An 18060-nucleotide genomic window follows, 5' to 3' on the forward strand; every position below is an offset into this window, starting at 1 on the left:
GAAGCTCCCAAGTAGGCGGTGCTTGTGTTGTAAATCCATAAATAGTCCGCAGCGCTTCTCGCAGTTCCTGTCCAACCAGACGTAGGCGTTACCCGGCATTGCGAACGCTTTTTTTAAATGAGTAAAACTGTTAATTTATTAATACATTAATTAAATAATTTAAAGGAACTTGTGCTCGTATATTTGCAAGGCAGTTTAGAAGCGCTGAACAACTCATCGCATTAATAGTGATGTTAAGTGTGTGGTAAGTGAATTTATTAATAAGCCTATTCGATGTAGTATCACTGACTGACAGGCTCAATTCTCTTGTTAGGTTACTGTTAACAGTTTTCCCCTCATTCCTCTTTTTTGAGAACTAAACATTTACTGCATGCTGACGCCTTGCATGGCAGAATCGTACGCCGCCGTACAGCTATACGGTGAGTCTGTAGTGTATCCCAAGAAACACGGGACAGAAAACTGGGGACACCCTGGATAGGACACGAGTCCATCACAGGTCACAAACTCCGGGTGACACACTCTCGGACTGGGGGAGAAATGCTGCACAAACATCGATGAGGACACGCAAACTCAGCTCAACTGAAGCTGCAACTCTGGAAGAGTGACGTCATAATGCTGATCACTGAGACACCACATCGCAATTCTCTGGAGATGTACGAACTTTCAAAGCTTGGCACCTGGCACTTTAATTCATTAATCAATAGTTTTATATTAGGAATGAATGTTTACATTTGCAGTAACAAAAAACATCAGTAAGCAATTGTCCTATAGCTGTAATAAGGCATAGTATTATGGAGTTTAGAATGGAAAAATATACCACATCATTTCACACATACACAAAGAACTTATTCCGGTCTTGCAGCCGTATTACTCTTCACATTCTGAAATTCCACAAGGCTGCATTCATACGAAATGTACAGGAATCTTCAAAAACGAGTTAATATACAGTATACATATGTACAAAATCAGTTTATGTTTGCAAGCTTCATGAAGGCAGTGAAAATAATTTAATTATAATATAGGAAATTATGTTCTTTTGCTGGTTAGAGAGTGTCTCAACAGGTAACTCCTGTTAGTATTTATGGAGTACCATTTGGCTTAATCACAAGCAAACAAATACGGTGTATCCAGAGACCCGCCCCACATATCGCTGTATGTCGCCGCCTACAGCTGAATAAGAGGAACACTGCACACTTAAATATGCCAGCATTACTGAACTTTATTAATCTTGTCTCAGAGAATTGCAAATAGTGTCCATATCTTGTCTTTTTCATTTTGTAAACCTTCCTGAAACAAAATGTTCAAATCTGTATCAGCCCATCTTCTGAAATATCCTTACTGTTCAAAATTTTATCTATTTAAAATCTAGTAGTCTAAATCTCTGTATATTTAACAGCATAATAAAACTTATAGAGGTCTAAAACAGAAGCATTCTACCTACTATTCTTGATTACTATAATTATCTATAATTACTGTAATTAATTACACTACTAAATTTAAATTACTTGGTTAATTGCTAAATTTTCAATTACTTGGTTAATTACAATTTTTCAATTACTGGGGCAGATTAGGAGCTCAGGCGCGAATGTCTTGCAAAAGACCATGTTGAAGGGAATTCTTTCAATTCTTTCTTTCGTGGCATCTTAATTTCAGCCGGAGGTGGACTGAGATATGCCGTCCCGTTCATTGTCCGGGGTCGAACAGCTTCTTCCTGCCCTCCATTCCTGACATGGCCTCTACATTCTTACGCCAGTCTGTCACCTCCTCCCTCTGCAGAGGTGACACGTCAACAGTGGGGACACAGCAAAGAAATGCACAGCCTGTATGTCACATGCTGTCCTGTGTTCTATGTTTTCTGTGTATTTCCTGTATACTGGTTTGTATGCCTCCCAGGATTCTCGCCTATCGAACTGTTGACTTCTGTTCAATATTTATTTTGCACGATTGTGTTCTTTAATGGTTGAATTTCAGCAAGTGATTTTTAAAAAACGTTTTGAGGCAATTATGTTGGGAAAGGTGATATAAAAATAATCTGAATTGAACTGAAATATCACAGAGTATGCCAGGTATAGATAAAGCCTCTTACTGCCAAAAGGTTTTGATCTGCTGACAGTTAATAGGCTTGATGAATAGAAGCTGTGTTGGTCACACTGGAATTTAGCTTGGCCCTTGCGTTATGAGGGGATTCTGGGTAGACAAGTGCATCACTGGCACTGCCACTAACTGACCATCAGTGGTCTGTGGTCAGAGGAACCTTGGTTTACCTTTTCCTCTTCCTTTTTGACGGTCTTGAGGTTGGCCTTGAAGTCAATGGATTCCTTCTGCTTGGAGCCCAGAAGGACACTCAGCAAGTTCTCAGTCGAGATCCTCACCCTCCTCAGGTTGGGCCTCTTCAGTTTGCCCTTTATCTCGAAGATCTTCTGGGACAAATCCTGGATCTTTGGCCGCACACATCCGTAAGGTTCAGTGTGCACTGGCAGACTTACTTTAAGTACCCGAAAGCAGCACCAATGCTCTGTATTGTCATACTGTACTTGAACAGATGGGTAATATATGCATAAAACAATTATTTGAGCTTGGTGGCCCAATAGCCATTAATATTTTGACAAGTAAAAAATAAATAGGATATAATTTATTTGGGCAAAGTAAATATTGGACATTAGAAATGTTATCAGTGATATTAAATACTCTGTGACCCAGACCAGAGTAAGTGGTTAGAAGATGGATGATAAGATGGATGGATAGATGGATGGATTGATGGATGGACAAATGGATGGATTTTAAATACCTTCTCTTCATTTTTTGCCACTTTCGCCCCAATGTCGTACCGCTCTTCATCAATGATATCAATTTTACGGTGCAGTTCTTTGCAAAGATTCTGTGACGAGTAAAAATTTTCATCAATTTAATACGTTCTTTAGTATGTATTACTAACATACTTTTGGCGTTTGTGTTCTATATGGTGTCTTGAAGGTAATTTATGTGAATGTTTACTTATGTAAGGGTTTGTGTAATGGGTTACTAATGTCAGCTGGGAGCTGCATGTATCGCATGACATGCTCGGCAGGTGAGGAATTCAGGTGCGGCACCTGAAGCTCCTGCGCGGACAGTCCTGTGAGCTTCAAGGGAGGGACTCGCTCCTTCAGAGTGTTCTCTCTCTCAAGCCTCTTCTCCTCCCTTTCAGCTTCCAGCATCGAGGCTGCCTTTTTCAGCAGATTGATCTGTGATGAAACAGGGTCAGTGACGCTGAACTCATTTTTTATGGAACTCTGGACCATCCCTGAAAAGGCAGGTGGTGTTGGCACCAACATAGAAATCAGCTTGTGGCATGATTGTCAGTGCTCCTGTCAATCGCTACTGTCTCCTCCCGTCAAAGGCGGGCTAACATGTACCTTTAGGCCCAGTCTACTCCCAATCAAAGACTGGCTAACATGAACTATTAGTCCCTTCTACTGCCAATCAAAGGCGGGTTAACATGTACCTTTAGACCCAGTCTACTCCCAATCAAAAGCTGGCTAACATTTACCTTAAGTCCTTTTCACTGCCAATCAAAGGCTGGCTAACAGGTACTTTTAGTCCCTTCGGCTGCCAATCAAAGGCTGGCTAATATGTACCTTTAGTCCCAGTCTTCGGGATGCAGTGATCTTGGACTTCCTCTGGAGAAGAAGAAGAAGCAGACAAGTTAGTTAATAAGACAAGTTAGTTAATATATTTCTTGGCTCTTGATGGACTGTTGGTCTTGTTTCTTCTTGCTGTCAAGATCACCAGATACGCGATAAAGCTTATTAAGAATTTACATGCTGCTCCACCTAACACAACACCATCTGTTTTATCTTGGCACTTTACCTGAATTTACTTGTTGCCATTGCTACTGATACAACAGCGAACACATGTTTTATAATCTGGTTTCTAATCTGGAAGTTGAAAGTGAACATCTGTCATGCAGATGAAAATGTCAAGCAGGATCGCCAAGAAAAATGAACAAAAAATTCAGCTCGACAAATTGCATGCTCTAAGCAACTATGCTTCTGAAGTCTGTTACACTTTTTTTTATTGGATTACTATGGCTACTTGCTCTAGAAGTATTGATATTCTTGGCCGCCAGCTGTTAAATTATTGTTCAATAAGAACACTGAAAGATAACTTCTCAGCACTGAAATTGTTTTTCGTTATTATTTTAATTGTAGCAAATAGTTCATGACACACATTTAGTTTTCTGCAAGAATAATAACGCACTTACCGGGCTATTTTAGTATTGAGTCATACGGGGGAATAAAAAAAAAGATTAAATGGAAGAAATCAATTTTGATGCATTTCAAAAAGTGACAAGGATGAATTGCAGTATAGAACTGAAGGGCACCAAAATGCATACATACCTCTCAGACATGGCTGTCACCGCTGATTTGACCTGAAAGAAGATCAGAATATCAGTTCTGCGTGTTCAAATTCTGTGAAAAGGTCCTACTTCAACAAATAGCTAGGCCCATTCCAGAGAAACATGATATGGTAATATTCTGTCTACTTTTGGGGATCCTACGAGTAATAGGTACTACAGAACTTTATTGCCTCAGAAAATGTCTTAAGGGGAACTATTAAGCTCCTCCCTCATCTGACCAGCCAGCCAATTAAATTACGCATGCTAAATGCTTTAAATGAAGAGGCTTGGTGTGTTCTGGAGAGGCTAGTTATTTTGAGAATCAGTCATGAGCTAGAAACATGGAGAGCTATGGAGGACTAACTGTTCTCAGAGAATCTAAGGTTCTGACCACCAATTGTTGAACTTTAAAATGAAAAACTGTTTTGACATGTTGCTTGGGATAACAGTTACATCTTTATGACCTTGATATAAATAACTGTAGGGTCCTGACATGAAAGTCCTATTCAATGAACTGCAAGGGAAGTTTAATTTCAGTACTATTATTACATTAAGAATAAAACATTGTTATGCTGTTAATCATTTTGATAGATTTCCTCCTTTGATTTATTCTCCTAAATATTGTCTCTTAAAAATACTGATTTACTGAATAAGGAAGGAGAAAAAAAATCTATTTGCATGCAGTCCTTACAAAAATTGAGAGCTTAATTTGTCCAGGGTTAATTTGAATGGCGAAAGAAGAATGTTCACAGATGGCAGAATCTCAGCCCAATCTGTTTGCAGAAACCACAATCCCATCTCTAACTACACAAATGCACACTGACATTAAGTACAGCCTTTGCTTTCAGATTATTCATGGACAGTAAGCACACAGTCATTCTGTTCTGGAACCGACAGCGCCGTAAGTGATACAAATGCAAATAGTGAACAGTAAATACACGCCGTGTTATTAAGCTGTACTCACTCACTCAGTCAGCTGGAGGCCAAATGTGATGCGGGGCGAGATCCTTCAGTCTTGCTGGTTTGAAGGAGGGTGGAGAAGATAAAATCAGATTTATGGTTTGTGGCGTCTGTGCGAAAAGCTGACGGATAATGAAAATGGACATCTGGTCATGTCAGTCTCCTGATTTTACCACGGTGCCTGGCATCCGTACGCAATTCGGCCAGGAAAGTCTAACGATGGTAAGTGTCATTGCTTGGATGACTGGTGGTATTGCATTGTGCGACTTTACAAGTGGCCCTTTGGGGGTCATATTTCCTTGCCGCTCTTTCTTACACGCTCTCCTGCTAGACACTTGTTATGGATGGAGTTACAATAAACACATTTCTAGGGCCAAGATACCAGCGTAGACGGCAGGGTTGAGCAACGTGAGGTGAAATTGGAGACGTGGGTCTATGGGGCAGGGTGACCATGACCCGCTTGCCTGGCCCCCACTCACATCACAGCCTGGGGCCCAGTCAGTCTGAACCAAAGGACGTCTACATATTCACAGAAAATACACAAGAAAGGAAACACTTGTACTCAGATCCAAGCAGCGCCTCCTAGTGGCAACATGTGCCTATTGCAAGCAGTTGGTTTGTGTCTCACCAGAGGCGACTGGTCTATAGAGGTAGAGATGATAGTACCGCCTCTATTTTTGAGATTAAATGATGAAACAAGTAATTTTGGAATAACTCAGCACTGTGATTTTTGTTGTCATTTATAAACACATTTTTCTCTTCATTGGTAAGAAAAACATTACTGTGATATTGTGATGTTGCTTAATTAGTGAGGTGCTAGTTTTCTAAAGTGGGAGACCCACATACAGTCAATGTTTTTAAAACGTGGACTGTCTGGTAGGGGGCTTGGAGGGAGCAAAAACACGAACTGACTGTGGGTCCCCAAGGACCGGGTTGGGAAACACCACTCTAAGGGTATCTATAGCCTGGGTGAGCCTGGTTCTGTTGTAGCACAGGGCACAGGGCACTCTGAATGAGATGCCAGACCATCACCAGGCTTGGGCAATCAAAGAGTACAGGCAGTTTGTACCCAGAGGAAACCCACGAATAAGGGGTGAAGACTGACAAAGCCAGGGGTGGGATTCAAACTCCTAACCTTAAAAGTGCAAGAGCATAGCCACTGCCCAGTATGCCACTGGATCCATACTCAAGATTAAGTTACCAAGGACATTATTTACTAGTATTAAAACCTCACATGCAAACAGAGTTGAGTTGAGTTACTGGAATCGAGGACTAGGGGCGTAGCTAGAAATTCTGGGCCCCCAACAAAATGTCACATTGGGTCACTTCTGTATATTTTTCCGACTGAACGGGGGGAGTGGTTCACAGACTGGGCCCCCAAACTATATTTTAGGGCCTCTGTAAAGCACTGGGCCCTCTGAGTCTGCCAGGGTACCCTGATCCGTCCAATGCTCCATTCTGAAAATAAATGTGGTCTAGAGGCAGTGCAAAATTAACTGGAAAATGCTGCAGCCATAATGAAGCTCAGACAGGCAGGACAATTCCTTTCAACGTCCACCAGAGGGCAGCATTAGCACAAATCAGAAGACTCATAGCTGGACTCCATCCAGATTTGAAGTCGAAATTCTGTTGTGTATTTTTAAAGCGGTAATTAAAGCCACGAAGGTGTCTAACACTGAAAATTACGAAATGCTTTAGGCTTTATGCCTTGGAACAAGGAACAAGTGCATAAATGTTTGGTGTGATTTATTAAGCAATTTGGAGTGGCTGGAACAGGTGCTGGATTGCCTTGGTGCAGTTTATGGTGGTATGTCAAAAGTGCATTCTCTATAAACCTCACGGGGGCTGTCCGTGATAATAGGTCATCTTTTTCGGAATTGACACCCGACCTTTCTTTGTCAAGGCTAATCCGCTAAAAATACACGGGAAGCTGCTGTCTTGGAACAGGCACTCGAGTCTGGAATCGCTCACAAAATTCTGGGGGGGCATAAAAGCCACTGCAAAGCAACAGACTTTGTTTATTAGGATGGCTAGCTTTATTAGCATCCCTCTTGCTAACAATAAACAGAGAAAATGATCCCTGATAAACCATCGCCTTGTACGTTATAAACCTTTACCGCGTGCCGTCAGAGGGGCAGTTTAAAAGAGAACCTGGTACATTGTGGACTGTAAGTTAATAAGACTCAAGTTACACATAGTATTATTTATTTATTTTTAACTCCAGCTAGCAGAATAGCTAACAACGCGGTTAAAAGCGCACCCAGGAATTAAGGTGGTTCTTAAGGTGGCACACAACCTTCAAATACCAACCACAGTGTTATTACAGAGCACAGCATGAAACAGATTTTCAAGTCTGAACAGTTTCTGTCACCAACAGTGGTTACTGCTAACATTCTGATGAAGGCAGGACAAATTTGGAGCTCTTTTTATGGGTAGATGAGCTACCTTGTCTCAGGCATTTAGTAGACAACTTTGCCCAAATAGGCCTCAGTAATTAATTATGACTTTATTTTCCTTCACATATGAAGTGTAATTTTCCTTTTGTGACTATTATTTGGCGGTGAACAGTGTCCAATATTTACCTATATAGTTTTTATGCATTAAACCTGGATTAAGTGCAAAAATGATTGTTTTATTTAACTATTAAACCGTCCCCATAAAATGGGTCTGCATAATTTTCCATTCAGAATTCTTAAGAGGAAGCTCCCCAAGGTCAGTATTAAGTTGCTGCAGTCAGTAATAATTCTGCTTATATTCCGCTGTTAATGAAGGAGACACAATATAAGTCAAGCGATGGATTATGCAGGGATTCAAATGAAATCCAGCATTTGTTTTAGCTTTACGAGCTAATTTAACGAGCGCTGTGCTACTGACTGCATCTCATGACGCTTGTCAACTGGGATGTGACAGAAATGCTTTAACGTTTATGAATTTGGCATGTAGCATTTTAGCATTAGCTCAAAGTAGTAGGAAACAACGTCACGTCCTTGTTATTGTGTATGTAGCTAAGAACAATGTGGAGGTTTGCGTGATTGGTCCGTGAGAAGGGGCCCTTGTATTTGTCTCTTGAAGCTGCGTGTGAAACGTGGTCTTTGCTACAGCTGATGCCCAGGACTTGGTGGGGGCCAAATAACCAGTGGCACTCCCCTCGTGCTTCCCAGGTCAGCGGACAAGCAAGATAAATACTAGATAAATACATTTTAAAGCATGTCCTTCCCCTTTTTAAGTAACAGGAAGTCTCTTTTGAGTTTGACTGAAACCAGAAAAAAGCGAATTGACACACTCTTTCATACTCTCATCTGAAAATGTAATAAAAGGACAAAATCTGAAATCGATATTACATGTGGGTACGATGAAGAGCACGTTCAGCCTCAGCCACAAGCTTCCTGTCATTTTTCTGGCATTTTCCACATGTTTTGGTAATACCTCGAAGAAAAGATATTATCAGCCCCAGACTGTACGTGTACAGATTATGGACTGTGTGGAAGGATACTGCAGACTGTCCAGGAAGAATTTATCTAAGCTGATTTTTATGGGGGTATATGACAAAAAAATATAACTGATTGTCGACATATTTATCTTTTTGGACTAAAAACACAAACACATGTAAACATATACATGCACACATACACCATGTAATATGGTGAAATTATACGCACATCAGAAAACGTGCAGTGCTAAAGGTGTATTGATGTAATCCTAACAATGACAGCAGAACATAAGGCCAGGTTTGGGCAGGGAGCTCACCCAACATGACCCCCCCGGCTCTGACAGCCATATGTCCCACAACTAGATTTGTTTGAATTGGACTGAGTTGAATTGAGGCTTTATTTGCCTTTTGCACATGTACAGAAGCATAACTACTCTGGAATTCTGGCAGGGTTCTCTTGTTGAATTAAAAACAACAAACACGATTATTCAGGCTTAACTATACAATTGAATTATTAAAAAGATTTAAACTACGAACAATGTGGTTAAATGATTGATAGGTAAGGTGCCTTGAGTGTCAGAGGCAGTGATCAAGGCCAGTCTGACTATTGGGGTCTGTGCTCAGCTGGTGCACCATGTGCCATTGTATTCCCTGTGTTTTGATTCCCCTTGGACAACAGTGGTGAAATTGCTTGTAAACTCACACAGTTTGTGAAAATAAAATGCTACGTAAAGTTAAAATTAAATAAAATGTGGTTGATTCATCTCTGTGTTTGTGTGGTCGTTCAGATGTGAAATGAAGAGGCATGCTGAACTGCGGCAGAACTGGGCGCAAGAAAATGATATTAAAAATAACATAATATTTTAGTGTGCGAGCGCAAAGGAAGGTGAAACGACGCTTGGAGACCGCAGGGGAGCCGGCAGAATAACATTCCGGCCAAGGCTGAATATAGAAAGGACAGATATTTGGGATTCAGGTCAGGAATATTGATTTTTATTTATGAGTGACACCATTCAATCAAAAATGCAATTTCAGAGCAATCGATACAACACCGGCACCCTATTCTTTCACAGTAATTGTTTTTGTGTTCAGGGCTCGGAGCTTGGTTGCGATGCCCATGCCGCGTCACGAAATAAAATCTCGACGGATGCCTTCCGATCTCCCGACAGGGTCTCGTATATTTTTTTATAGCTTCTTTAATTCATATCGCTGAATCGACATGAACGGTGTGGGGGGGGAGGGATTTCCGCCTCGGGGGCATATCGCTGGGCTGGAAACCAATACAAACAACAAGACCAGAAAGCCAACAAAACACCAGGAACGCTTTACAATCTGAGATTTAACTTAAAAGGTAAGACGCGACAAGATCTGTACACAATGAGACCATGCGTTCGACATCCATATCTTCTGTGGTCTGCCAAACCGTAGTCTCAGCCAACAGAAGTGGCAGCAAAAGGAAAGTGGCAGTGGAGGACCTGGAATTTTACCCAAGTTTTCATGGCTAAGTCCCAGGAGGGCATTTCTGTTGTACCTCTGAGAGAGTTGCTTGGGTAGAATTACTTGAGGACAAATCAAGCTGTAATGCAGATGGGGAAAATTGAATATGGAGAAGATCATGGAGGAAGACATCACATATAATCAATGACTGACAGTTCTGAACCTGTGGGGGGGCATGAATAGTCAAAGGGATGGTAAGAGGTTTTCCAAACAATTATGGGACACGTAATCACACATATGTCTGCGTGTGTCTATGTGCTATTATTTTACTGAGTAAAACTGGCTGATGATCGTGAACTGGTACCTTTCACTGGGCAGCATTAAACAGCTTCTTCCTGCCCTCCATTCCTGACATGGCCTCCACATTCTTACGCCAGTCTGTCACCTCCTCCCTCTGCAGAGACCGCGAGTTTAGAGTAGAGCTCAGTGATATTGCTGAACAACTTGAAAGATATTAGCATAGCGAATAGCCTGATTTTGATGGTCTTGGTGAATGTTAGCACAAAAGCAGAACTAAATCTGTGTGAATCCTGGTCATATTTTTTTATTCCATATGACGTTGACGCCCTTTGTTAATAAGCCGTATTTTTTCCACTCTGGCCATGAAAATCACCAACTTTCACAATCGCATCAGATATTTCAGATGCCAGCTAACAACAAACACCGGAGACATAGTGGCCCTTGGACTCAGACTGATCTACGCGATTCCTGGCTAGCTCACCTTCTCTTCCTCCTTCTTGACCGTCTTGAGGTTGGCTTTGAAGTCGGCCTTCATGAGCTTGGTGTCGCTCAAGGCGCCCAGCACGTCATCGGCCGATTTCTTCACCCTCTTCAAGTTGGGTCGCTTCATTTTGCCCTTCAGATCTGCGATCTTCTGACACAGGTTCTCGATCTGCCAGTAAGGAAGACCCACACATTAGGTGGGTACAAAGCAAGCCTAATCCGGCTAAGACTTCAGGTGACCTGGTTCCCAGTACCTCCTTGTCATTTTTGCCGACTTTAACTTCGATGTCGTACCGTGCTTCATCTACAATATCGATCTTGCGGTGGAGTTCTTTGCAGAGTTCCTGTGAAGAGATGAGATTGGAGGACAGGGCAGGTGTTTACAGATCCTTATGGTGAGATTCATTTCAGTTCTGGCTATTTGCCCTCCTGGAGCTCCTTCGAAATACTGGGGGCGACTTTGCGTGAAGGTCGTCTGTTCCATGGACCATCAGGATGCAGTTCTGTAGAAGAATTGCAGCTGGAAGACCTACCTGCAGCTCCTTGACTGACAGACCGGCCAGTTTGAGAGGAGGAACCCTTTCCTTCAAGGTGCTCTCCCTCTCCATCATCTTCTCCTCCTTCTCAGCTTCCAGCATGGTTGCTGCCTTCTTCAGCAGTTTAGACTGTCAAGAATGAAGCAAGTGGCCAATGAAGTTCATCTGCACATTATACACTGAGATTAGTGGGTCCCAGAGTTATGATCAGTGTGAAATTCCCCCTGTAGGGGGAGCCATATTGGGGTGGAGTACCACATTCCCCCTGTAGGGGGAGCCATTTTGGGGTGGAGTACCACATTCCCCCTGTAGGGGGAGCCATGTTGCGGCAGAGTGCCACATTTTCTCTGTAGGTGGCAACAATTCTACATCCATTTATGCCACTATGATCAATGATATCATACACATATTTACTGTAAAGCAGTTTATGCATTTTTATGTAGTTAATGAAGGCATGCAGTGGATGGTAACGTTAAGGTAACAATGCTTAAAGAGCGTATCATTTGGCCGTCCAGTGGTGTTTCCTGAATCTAAATGCATGGGTGAGTACATGTGGGAGCTTGACCAATCAAAAAGTAATATCCCAAAATTAGGCGTGATACAGTAACATCAATGCGACCTGAAACTTCACCTTCAGCTGAAGCCGACGTGTGGCTGAGTACTTCGATTTTTTCTGAAAGAGAATGTAGCAGCGGTTCAGTTCAGATGATGCACTTCACATTCCCGCAGAAAGGGGGCGCCTAACTCCAGTCTTCGGTTTCCACAGTGAATTTGGATTTCTTTCCGCATGGACTCTAAGCTGCTACATTGTCATTACAGGGATTTTCATCTGTATACATAAATTCTGAAACAAACAGCCGGAGTTAGGTGTCCCCAAACGTTAGACTATTAAGAAACAAAAGTATTAATGGCTACAAATTAGATGTTAGTCTCACTGATTAATCACTAAATACATTAAAAAATGAATCATTTTCCAGCATCTTATCAAGCATGTCACACATCACTTCAATTGTTTCTTGGGATTAACTTTTAATAATGTCTTTTGGAAAGCAACTGATATATTAATATTAAATGGTACTTAAATGGCTGAGTAATTATTAACTTAGAATAAAAAACAAACTGGTCTATAATTGAAAAATAACCCATCTCACCGGTCTGTGGATAACAGAGAACAAACGAACAGAGAATGAAACGAAGAGAGATTTTTACAGCAGATCAACAAGTCATTCTTTAATTAAGAAATTAAACAAGCTTTTTATGACTACAAGTACAAGCCTTGCTGTACGGTTCTTACCCCTCAGACATGGTGATTCCAGATTCTGTCCTGAAAGGCAAGAGGAACGTTTTGTCAGTCTATGGTTACGGTGTTGCAACAATAGCTGGACGTCTTGGTCTGACATATTAATCACATTAACCGAGTTCCCGGGCTCGGGGACAGGTGACGTCATGCGTGCACTGCCACGAGGGGACAGCAGGACATGACCGCAGCAGTTCGTGAGTCTTCCCACAAAGCTAAGCGTTGCCTCTGAAGAAGACAGCCTCTATCCACCCCAGTGGGGAGTCCCTTGTAGTGCATACACATTTCTGTCACACATTTCACATCGTGCTCACGACGGGGACATCCTGGCAGATACCTGCGGTGCCCAGTTAGGGGCGACGGTACTCTAGCGTGCACATTTCCCGAGCCGTTCCGCTCGTGGGCGGCCACATGGATTCAATCTGGTGTGTACCTGCTGTTACCTGACCTTCACAGGTTTTGAGACACGTTAGAAGCGTCACACACTCAGGCTGGGACGGAAGCTTAGGGCTGAAGATGCTAAATGTCCAGTATATAGGTGATCAGTATCAATCAACTACTGTTATTGCCCCTAAATCCCTTCGCCACTCACCCCAGGCGGACAAAGACGGCAGGTAATTACTGAAAGCACACAACCACCCTCCCAAAAGCACGCAGTTTCTGCGTGGAAATGGCTGCACAACTGTATCCCGGAAAAATAAAGGCGTGTGACTCAGTTCCTTTTTCCAAAAAGCCGTTGTCATTAGCAACACGTTCATACAGTTCCGCCATTTGATTTGTTTACTGTGTCTCATCATAATCAAGTGTTAGCTCAAAAAAGAAAAGAGGCCAGCAAGGAAAGATGTAAAATAGACTGCAGGTGATCACAGATTTCCCAGCAAAGACATCATACCTTATCAAACAGACAGACATTTTTATTCAAAAGCAATACCCCTGTGAAAATACAATATCACTCGCCAACCTTAATAAATTGTCTTGACTAATATCTGTTAGAACAGAATGAAGGATATTCTACATGTTTATTATTTCGGGTGTAATTAATTTTCCCCACTTACCCTCTGGTGTGAGCGAACGAGCTGGCTTGTGGAAGAAGGAGATGGAAGATGATGTTATATGTTACTTTGACTGACGGCTTTATGGGGTCTACTCGCCCGTGAAAGTAGGCTGAAACACTCCCCCTAGCCCCCTCCCCACCCCCGCTTGCGCCAGTCATCCTGACCCTTGACACACACCATCCAAGTGCGTTTGAATGATCGCTCTCCTTGAGTAGCCTTAACCTTTGACCCTGACCTTTACTCATCCTACATACAAGCTATTTACTTGTCCTGAAGGATTGTACTGCTAGTTTAAGAATATAATTATTCACTTTCAACACTGAATAGAAGCACATACAATAAGATAAATAATCAAAAGCAAGAGTATCCAAGCTGGGTAAGAAATTACAACCCAAATGACTTGGGTTCCTCTCTTAACCGTTAGATGTGGCATGGAGATAAAAACATGAAAGTGCTTTGTGATTGTGGAGCAATTTATGGCACTTGGCTTGCAAGCTGAGACCCTTTTTTTTGGCTGAACTGAGATCCTCCACAAAACGATCAGCGCTAATACACAATTAATTGATAGTCTAGTATAATGCCGCGATGTCCGCACGTGGTGCTCGTGTCAGACACTTGGAGGGAATCCCGAAAGGACTGAGCAGATAGATCACAAAACCGAGGGGATTCTGAAATTTATTGCGTACCCGGCCCAGTAGAGGGCAGTCAATGCGATTGACTGGTCCCGTTTCCATTTTTTTTGCATTAATTGCTATGCTTACGGTTATTGCTACGTCACATAAAGACTCGATAACGGCTAAATGCGGTGTGCTATCGTGCTGGACGCAGGAGCGCGTCCGTATAAGTCTCGGATGTGGTTTATGTAGCGGGTTTTAAATAACAGGAACAGGTGTCTACCCGCGTGGACGCAGCCCGAGCCCTGTTCTCTATGAACTCTATGCGGCGCGTCCCCGAGAACGAGCCGTGTCCCGCGACAGTGACATTCCACCTTTGTCCTCGTGCGTATTTGCTGGTGCGGTGTCCTCACGCTCTCTTGCACGTGCAGAAGTGGGCACACATGCACAACACGCCCTGCTTGCCGCTGGTGACCTGCACTCCGCCCAACTCCATGCGGCGATCAGGAGGTGCTGAACCACCCCCAGCTCACATGCCCGTTTTTCCTCTATTTCATCACGCGAGAGGTTGGCCCGAGGTGACACAACCGTGTGGAATAGATCACATTGTTCCTTGGTTAGATCAGGGGGAAACCATTATATTCATTTAAAATCAGAGCCGGGTTTACGTTCCCAGTACATTGTTAGCACAGCGACACGGTGAATCAGGTGTCACATTACTCATAATCGGAATACAGCTGTTGTTTTGTTATTTCACAGTAAAAAAGGACAACACTGCTCAGGGAAATCCTGTGAAACCCAAATAGGTTGTTAGCAGACTGAATGGAGCTTCAGGCAAAGCTGTTGTAGCTCGCCTTTTTAAAGGCATCTCATCTCAAATGCTTCACCGACTGGTTGCTTATGTGTGACAAAAACGCGCAGTTGCCACGTAAGTTCCTGTAATGCGGCTTAATGGCATATTGGATGTAGCCTATCTGAGACCGCAGCATATTTTACCATTTTATGACCGGGTTGTGAATTAAAAAAACATTTCTTAGAAATATGTGGATTTCTGAGAGTGTCACGCCTGGCCTCTCCCTGGTGGTTCTGACGGTCTGATTTGAGTTACAGTAATTGGATGAATTTCGGGGGTATGGATGCCCCCTGTTGATCAGCTGGGGAGGCGCCCGGCTCTTCTGCAGAGGAGCTTTGGAGGTGATTGAAGAGCTTCTGCCTTCTACTGCTGTAGCCGATGTTCGCACCCAGTGCTGATGCTCATAAACATAGGTCACAGTTATTTGTTTTAATAACAGTGTTGGATTAAACAGTTCTCAATGTTACAGCATCACCATCTGTCACAGGTTAGGTAGGCAGCTCGATGGTACAACAGCTGAGTCCATTCAGAGATTTCAGTCTTTCTCAATGAGTGAGCATAAGTGTCTTTCCTTGGTTAAATACCTTACCAAATGGGTCAACCACAGCCCCCATCCTGTGTTCAGTGCCCATCTAAATGGCAACTCAACTGAAATCCTAATAGTATATTTACCTTAATGGTACAACAGAAAATCCCTATCTGAGATGAGTAAATGCAATTTCCAATTCATTATTTGTATCCCATTTTCACTGTTCCCATTCAAATGAAATGTTTCAGAAATAACTTTATTTTTTTATTTTAGCTGGGATTTGAAGATAACGAATGTCCCATGCTTAACAAGGCTTATTTACTAAGAAATAAATGGTTCTCCTTTACAAAGGGGTGCGATATGAGTAGAATGACCCAAACAGAAGATCACCTCACAGAAGATCAGTCCCAAGGGATAGAAGCAACTGCATATGAGAAGCACTTCACCTTAATAGATCTGCGATATTCACTCCATCACTGCCCGCATCACATTTAGACGGTGCAGTTTAATGGGGAAATCAGCTGCTTAAAGGACCTGCCCAATCACCCATGTCCCGCCATCAATAAGCCACCGTCGCCGGTCGAATATTAAATTTCACACATCATTTTGTACTTCGGTGAGCACAAACACATTTCCCTGTTTTCATATTTTAAAGCACTAATGAAATCTTTAGCAAACACCAGACTGGTAATACAACATGTTTTTCTACAGTCTGAAAGGCTTCCCTGAGGAAGAGGCCAAATTATCATGGCTGAAAGCTTCGGAAACATTTATAGGAATGAGGTTTTTCTTGGGCAAAAGGCAAAGAAGCAATTCCATTATGCGCTCATCTGACATGGCTAGCGGACTTTAATTTTGAGACCGGCACTTTTCTGTTTTGTCCTGTCTGATACTTTCGCCAGTGATTAACTTTTCAGCTTTACTCCATGGCTGGTTTACACTGGTTCTACATGAAGGCTACTTTTGTAATGCTTCTCTTTATTCACCTTATCGATCTCTGCGTCTCCATCAGCCATTGCGGTGTGCTACCTCAGAGTTCCACAAGGGGGCGAAATTCCGCTGTGCTGCTGAGTTTATAAAAATGAATCGTTCGTTGCCTAACTGTGCGGACTGCGTTTGGTGTTTGCAATAACAGGTTAAAATGTAAACGTGCCAAATACAAGTGCACAGTAAAAATGGAAAGAGAAAATCCCACATAGTTACTGCTGCACGAATTCCGTGCTCCAAAAGGACATTGAATTTTGGAACCACTTAGCTAACGAAACTGTTTAATTAGTTTGGCCAGGACCAACAATAGGCACAGAGGGCATCTCCTCATTACTGCGACTGGATTTCCTGTTTAACACCCCTGTATTCCAAGTGCTGTACTTTTAAATTCATCATGCCAGACTTCAAAGAAGCCCATTTATATATTTACATTTCCATTATATTAGCTGTGTGGGAAATATCCAGCAGAGAGCTGAACCCCGCAAGTCTGCCAGAAATGGTACGATCCCCCGCGCTGTCAGTGGAGCTGATGATGCGTGTGGAGCTCGCGTGTCTGGCTGGTAGCGGCTGAGGTCAGCAGTCGTGTACGACTCCTCAGCTACTTGTTGCTCGGCCGATTCCCCGCGCCCCTCCCCCGTGGAAAGTGCTGCCTTTCTGTTTCTGGTTGGGGAGGGTCTGTGAGGGGTGGACTTCCTGTGACGTTTCTGACTGTGCCTCCATGGTACAAAGCGTGGTCTCACCGGATACTGCACAGGTGGCAGCAGAGGTTCTCATCGCTATGTAGAACACCTCCTTGACAACAAGGTGATGGGGACAGAATCACCAGAAGGGTGCGCCGCGCGAGTTGGCGACGCAGTCTGGAACGTGACCTTGAAGCTGATCACAGTGGTACTGCTTAACAGACATCAGGACCTATTACTCACTACTACCTGTGACACTTAAGACGTTACTCGGAAGGTATTATGTTTAAATGAAACCCCAGAATCCTCCTGTGAGTCAACAGTGAAATATGGACGTATATCGGTCTACTACACTGCACACTCATATACAATAAGAAGCAAAGAAGTACCATTATTTGGGCTAAGAAGCCCAATGTGTCGGTTGGCTGGATTCTTGCCTATAATTACCTTATCATTAGCTAACGGATTTAGCCGGAGCATGTTGTAAAGCGGCAGCGCGGTGAAATAGCTACACCTGTGGCCTG

At 42.8% G+C, this 18060-nt stretch overlaps 2 protein-coding genes and 1 long non-coding RNA gene across 4 annotated transcripts; 1 reads left to right on the forward strand and 2 right to left on the reverse strand.

Moving 5' to 3' along the window:
• Nucleotides 1-105: 105 nt before the first annotated feature.
• Nucleotides 106-1781, forward strand: LOC111843099 (uncharacterized). Its single transcript, XR_002838063.2, has 3 exons — nucleotides 106-244; nucleotides 354-419; nucleotides 1654-1781. It is a non-coding gene; the product is annotated as an uncharacterized lncRNA (long non-coding RNA).
• LOC111843096 (troponin I, slow skeletal muscle-like) lies at nucleotides 1635-5494 on the reverse strand. Of its 2 annotated transcripts, none has more exons than XM_023810339.2 (7): nucleotides 5340-5494; nucleotides 4377-4408; nucleotides 3615-3656; nucleotides 3090-3221; nucleotides 2789-2878; nucleotides 2265-2438; nucleotides 1635-1770 (listed from the first exon to the last, which is right to left on the reverse strand). In XM_023810339.2, the coding sequence occupies exons 4-7, from the start codon at nucleotides 3192-3194 to the stop codon at nucleotides 1684-1686; spliced, it is 456 nt and encodes a 151-aa protein (XP_023666107.1). In that variant the 5' UTR covers nucleotides 3195-3221; nucleotides 3615-3656; nucleotides 4377-4408; nucleotides 5340-5494; the 3' UTR covers nucleotides 1635-1683. The 2 variants fall into 2 exon arrangements, with proteins under 2 accessions (XP_023666107.1, XP_023666106.1); XM_023810338.2 differs by having other exon boundaries at nucleotides 5344-5491.
• A 4242-nt stretch (nucleotides 5495-9736) lies between these two features.
• On the reverse strand, nucleotides 9737-14984 carry LOC111843098 (troponin I, slow skeletal muscle-like). Its single transcript, XM_072710073.1, has 8 exons — nucleotides 14862-14984; nucleotides 12816-12845; nucleotides 12153-12194; nucleotides 11519-11650; nucleotides 11240-11329; nucleotides 10984-11154; nucleotides 10567-10656; nucleotides 9737-10341 (listed from the first exon to the last, which is right to left on the reverse strand). The coding sequence occupies exons 4-7, from the start codon at nucleotides 11621-11623 to the stop codon at nucleotides 10570-10572; spliced, it is 453 nt and encodes a 150-aa protein (XP_072566174.1). The 5' UTR covers nucleotides 11624-11650; nucleotides 12153-12194; nucleotides 12816-12845; nucleotides 14862-14984; the 3' UTR covers nucleotides 9737-10341; nucleotides 10567-10569.
• Between the last annotated feature and the right edge of the window lie 3076 nt (nucleotides 14985-18060).

This window comes from Paramormyrops kingsleyae, chromosome 3 (genome assembly GCF_048594095.1).
Source record: "Paramormyrops kingsleyae isolate MSU_618 chromosome 3, PKINGS_0.4, whole genome shotgun sequence".
Lineage (NCBI taxonomy): Eukaryota > Metazoa > Chordata > Actinopteri > Osteoglossiformes > Mormyridae > Paramormyrops > Paramormyrops kingsleyae.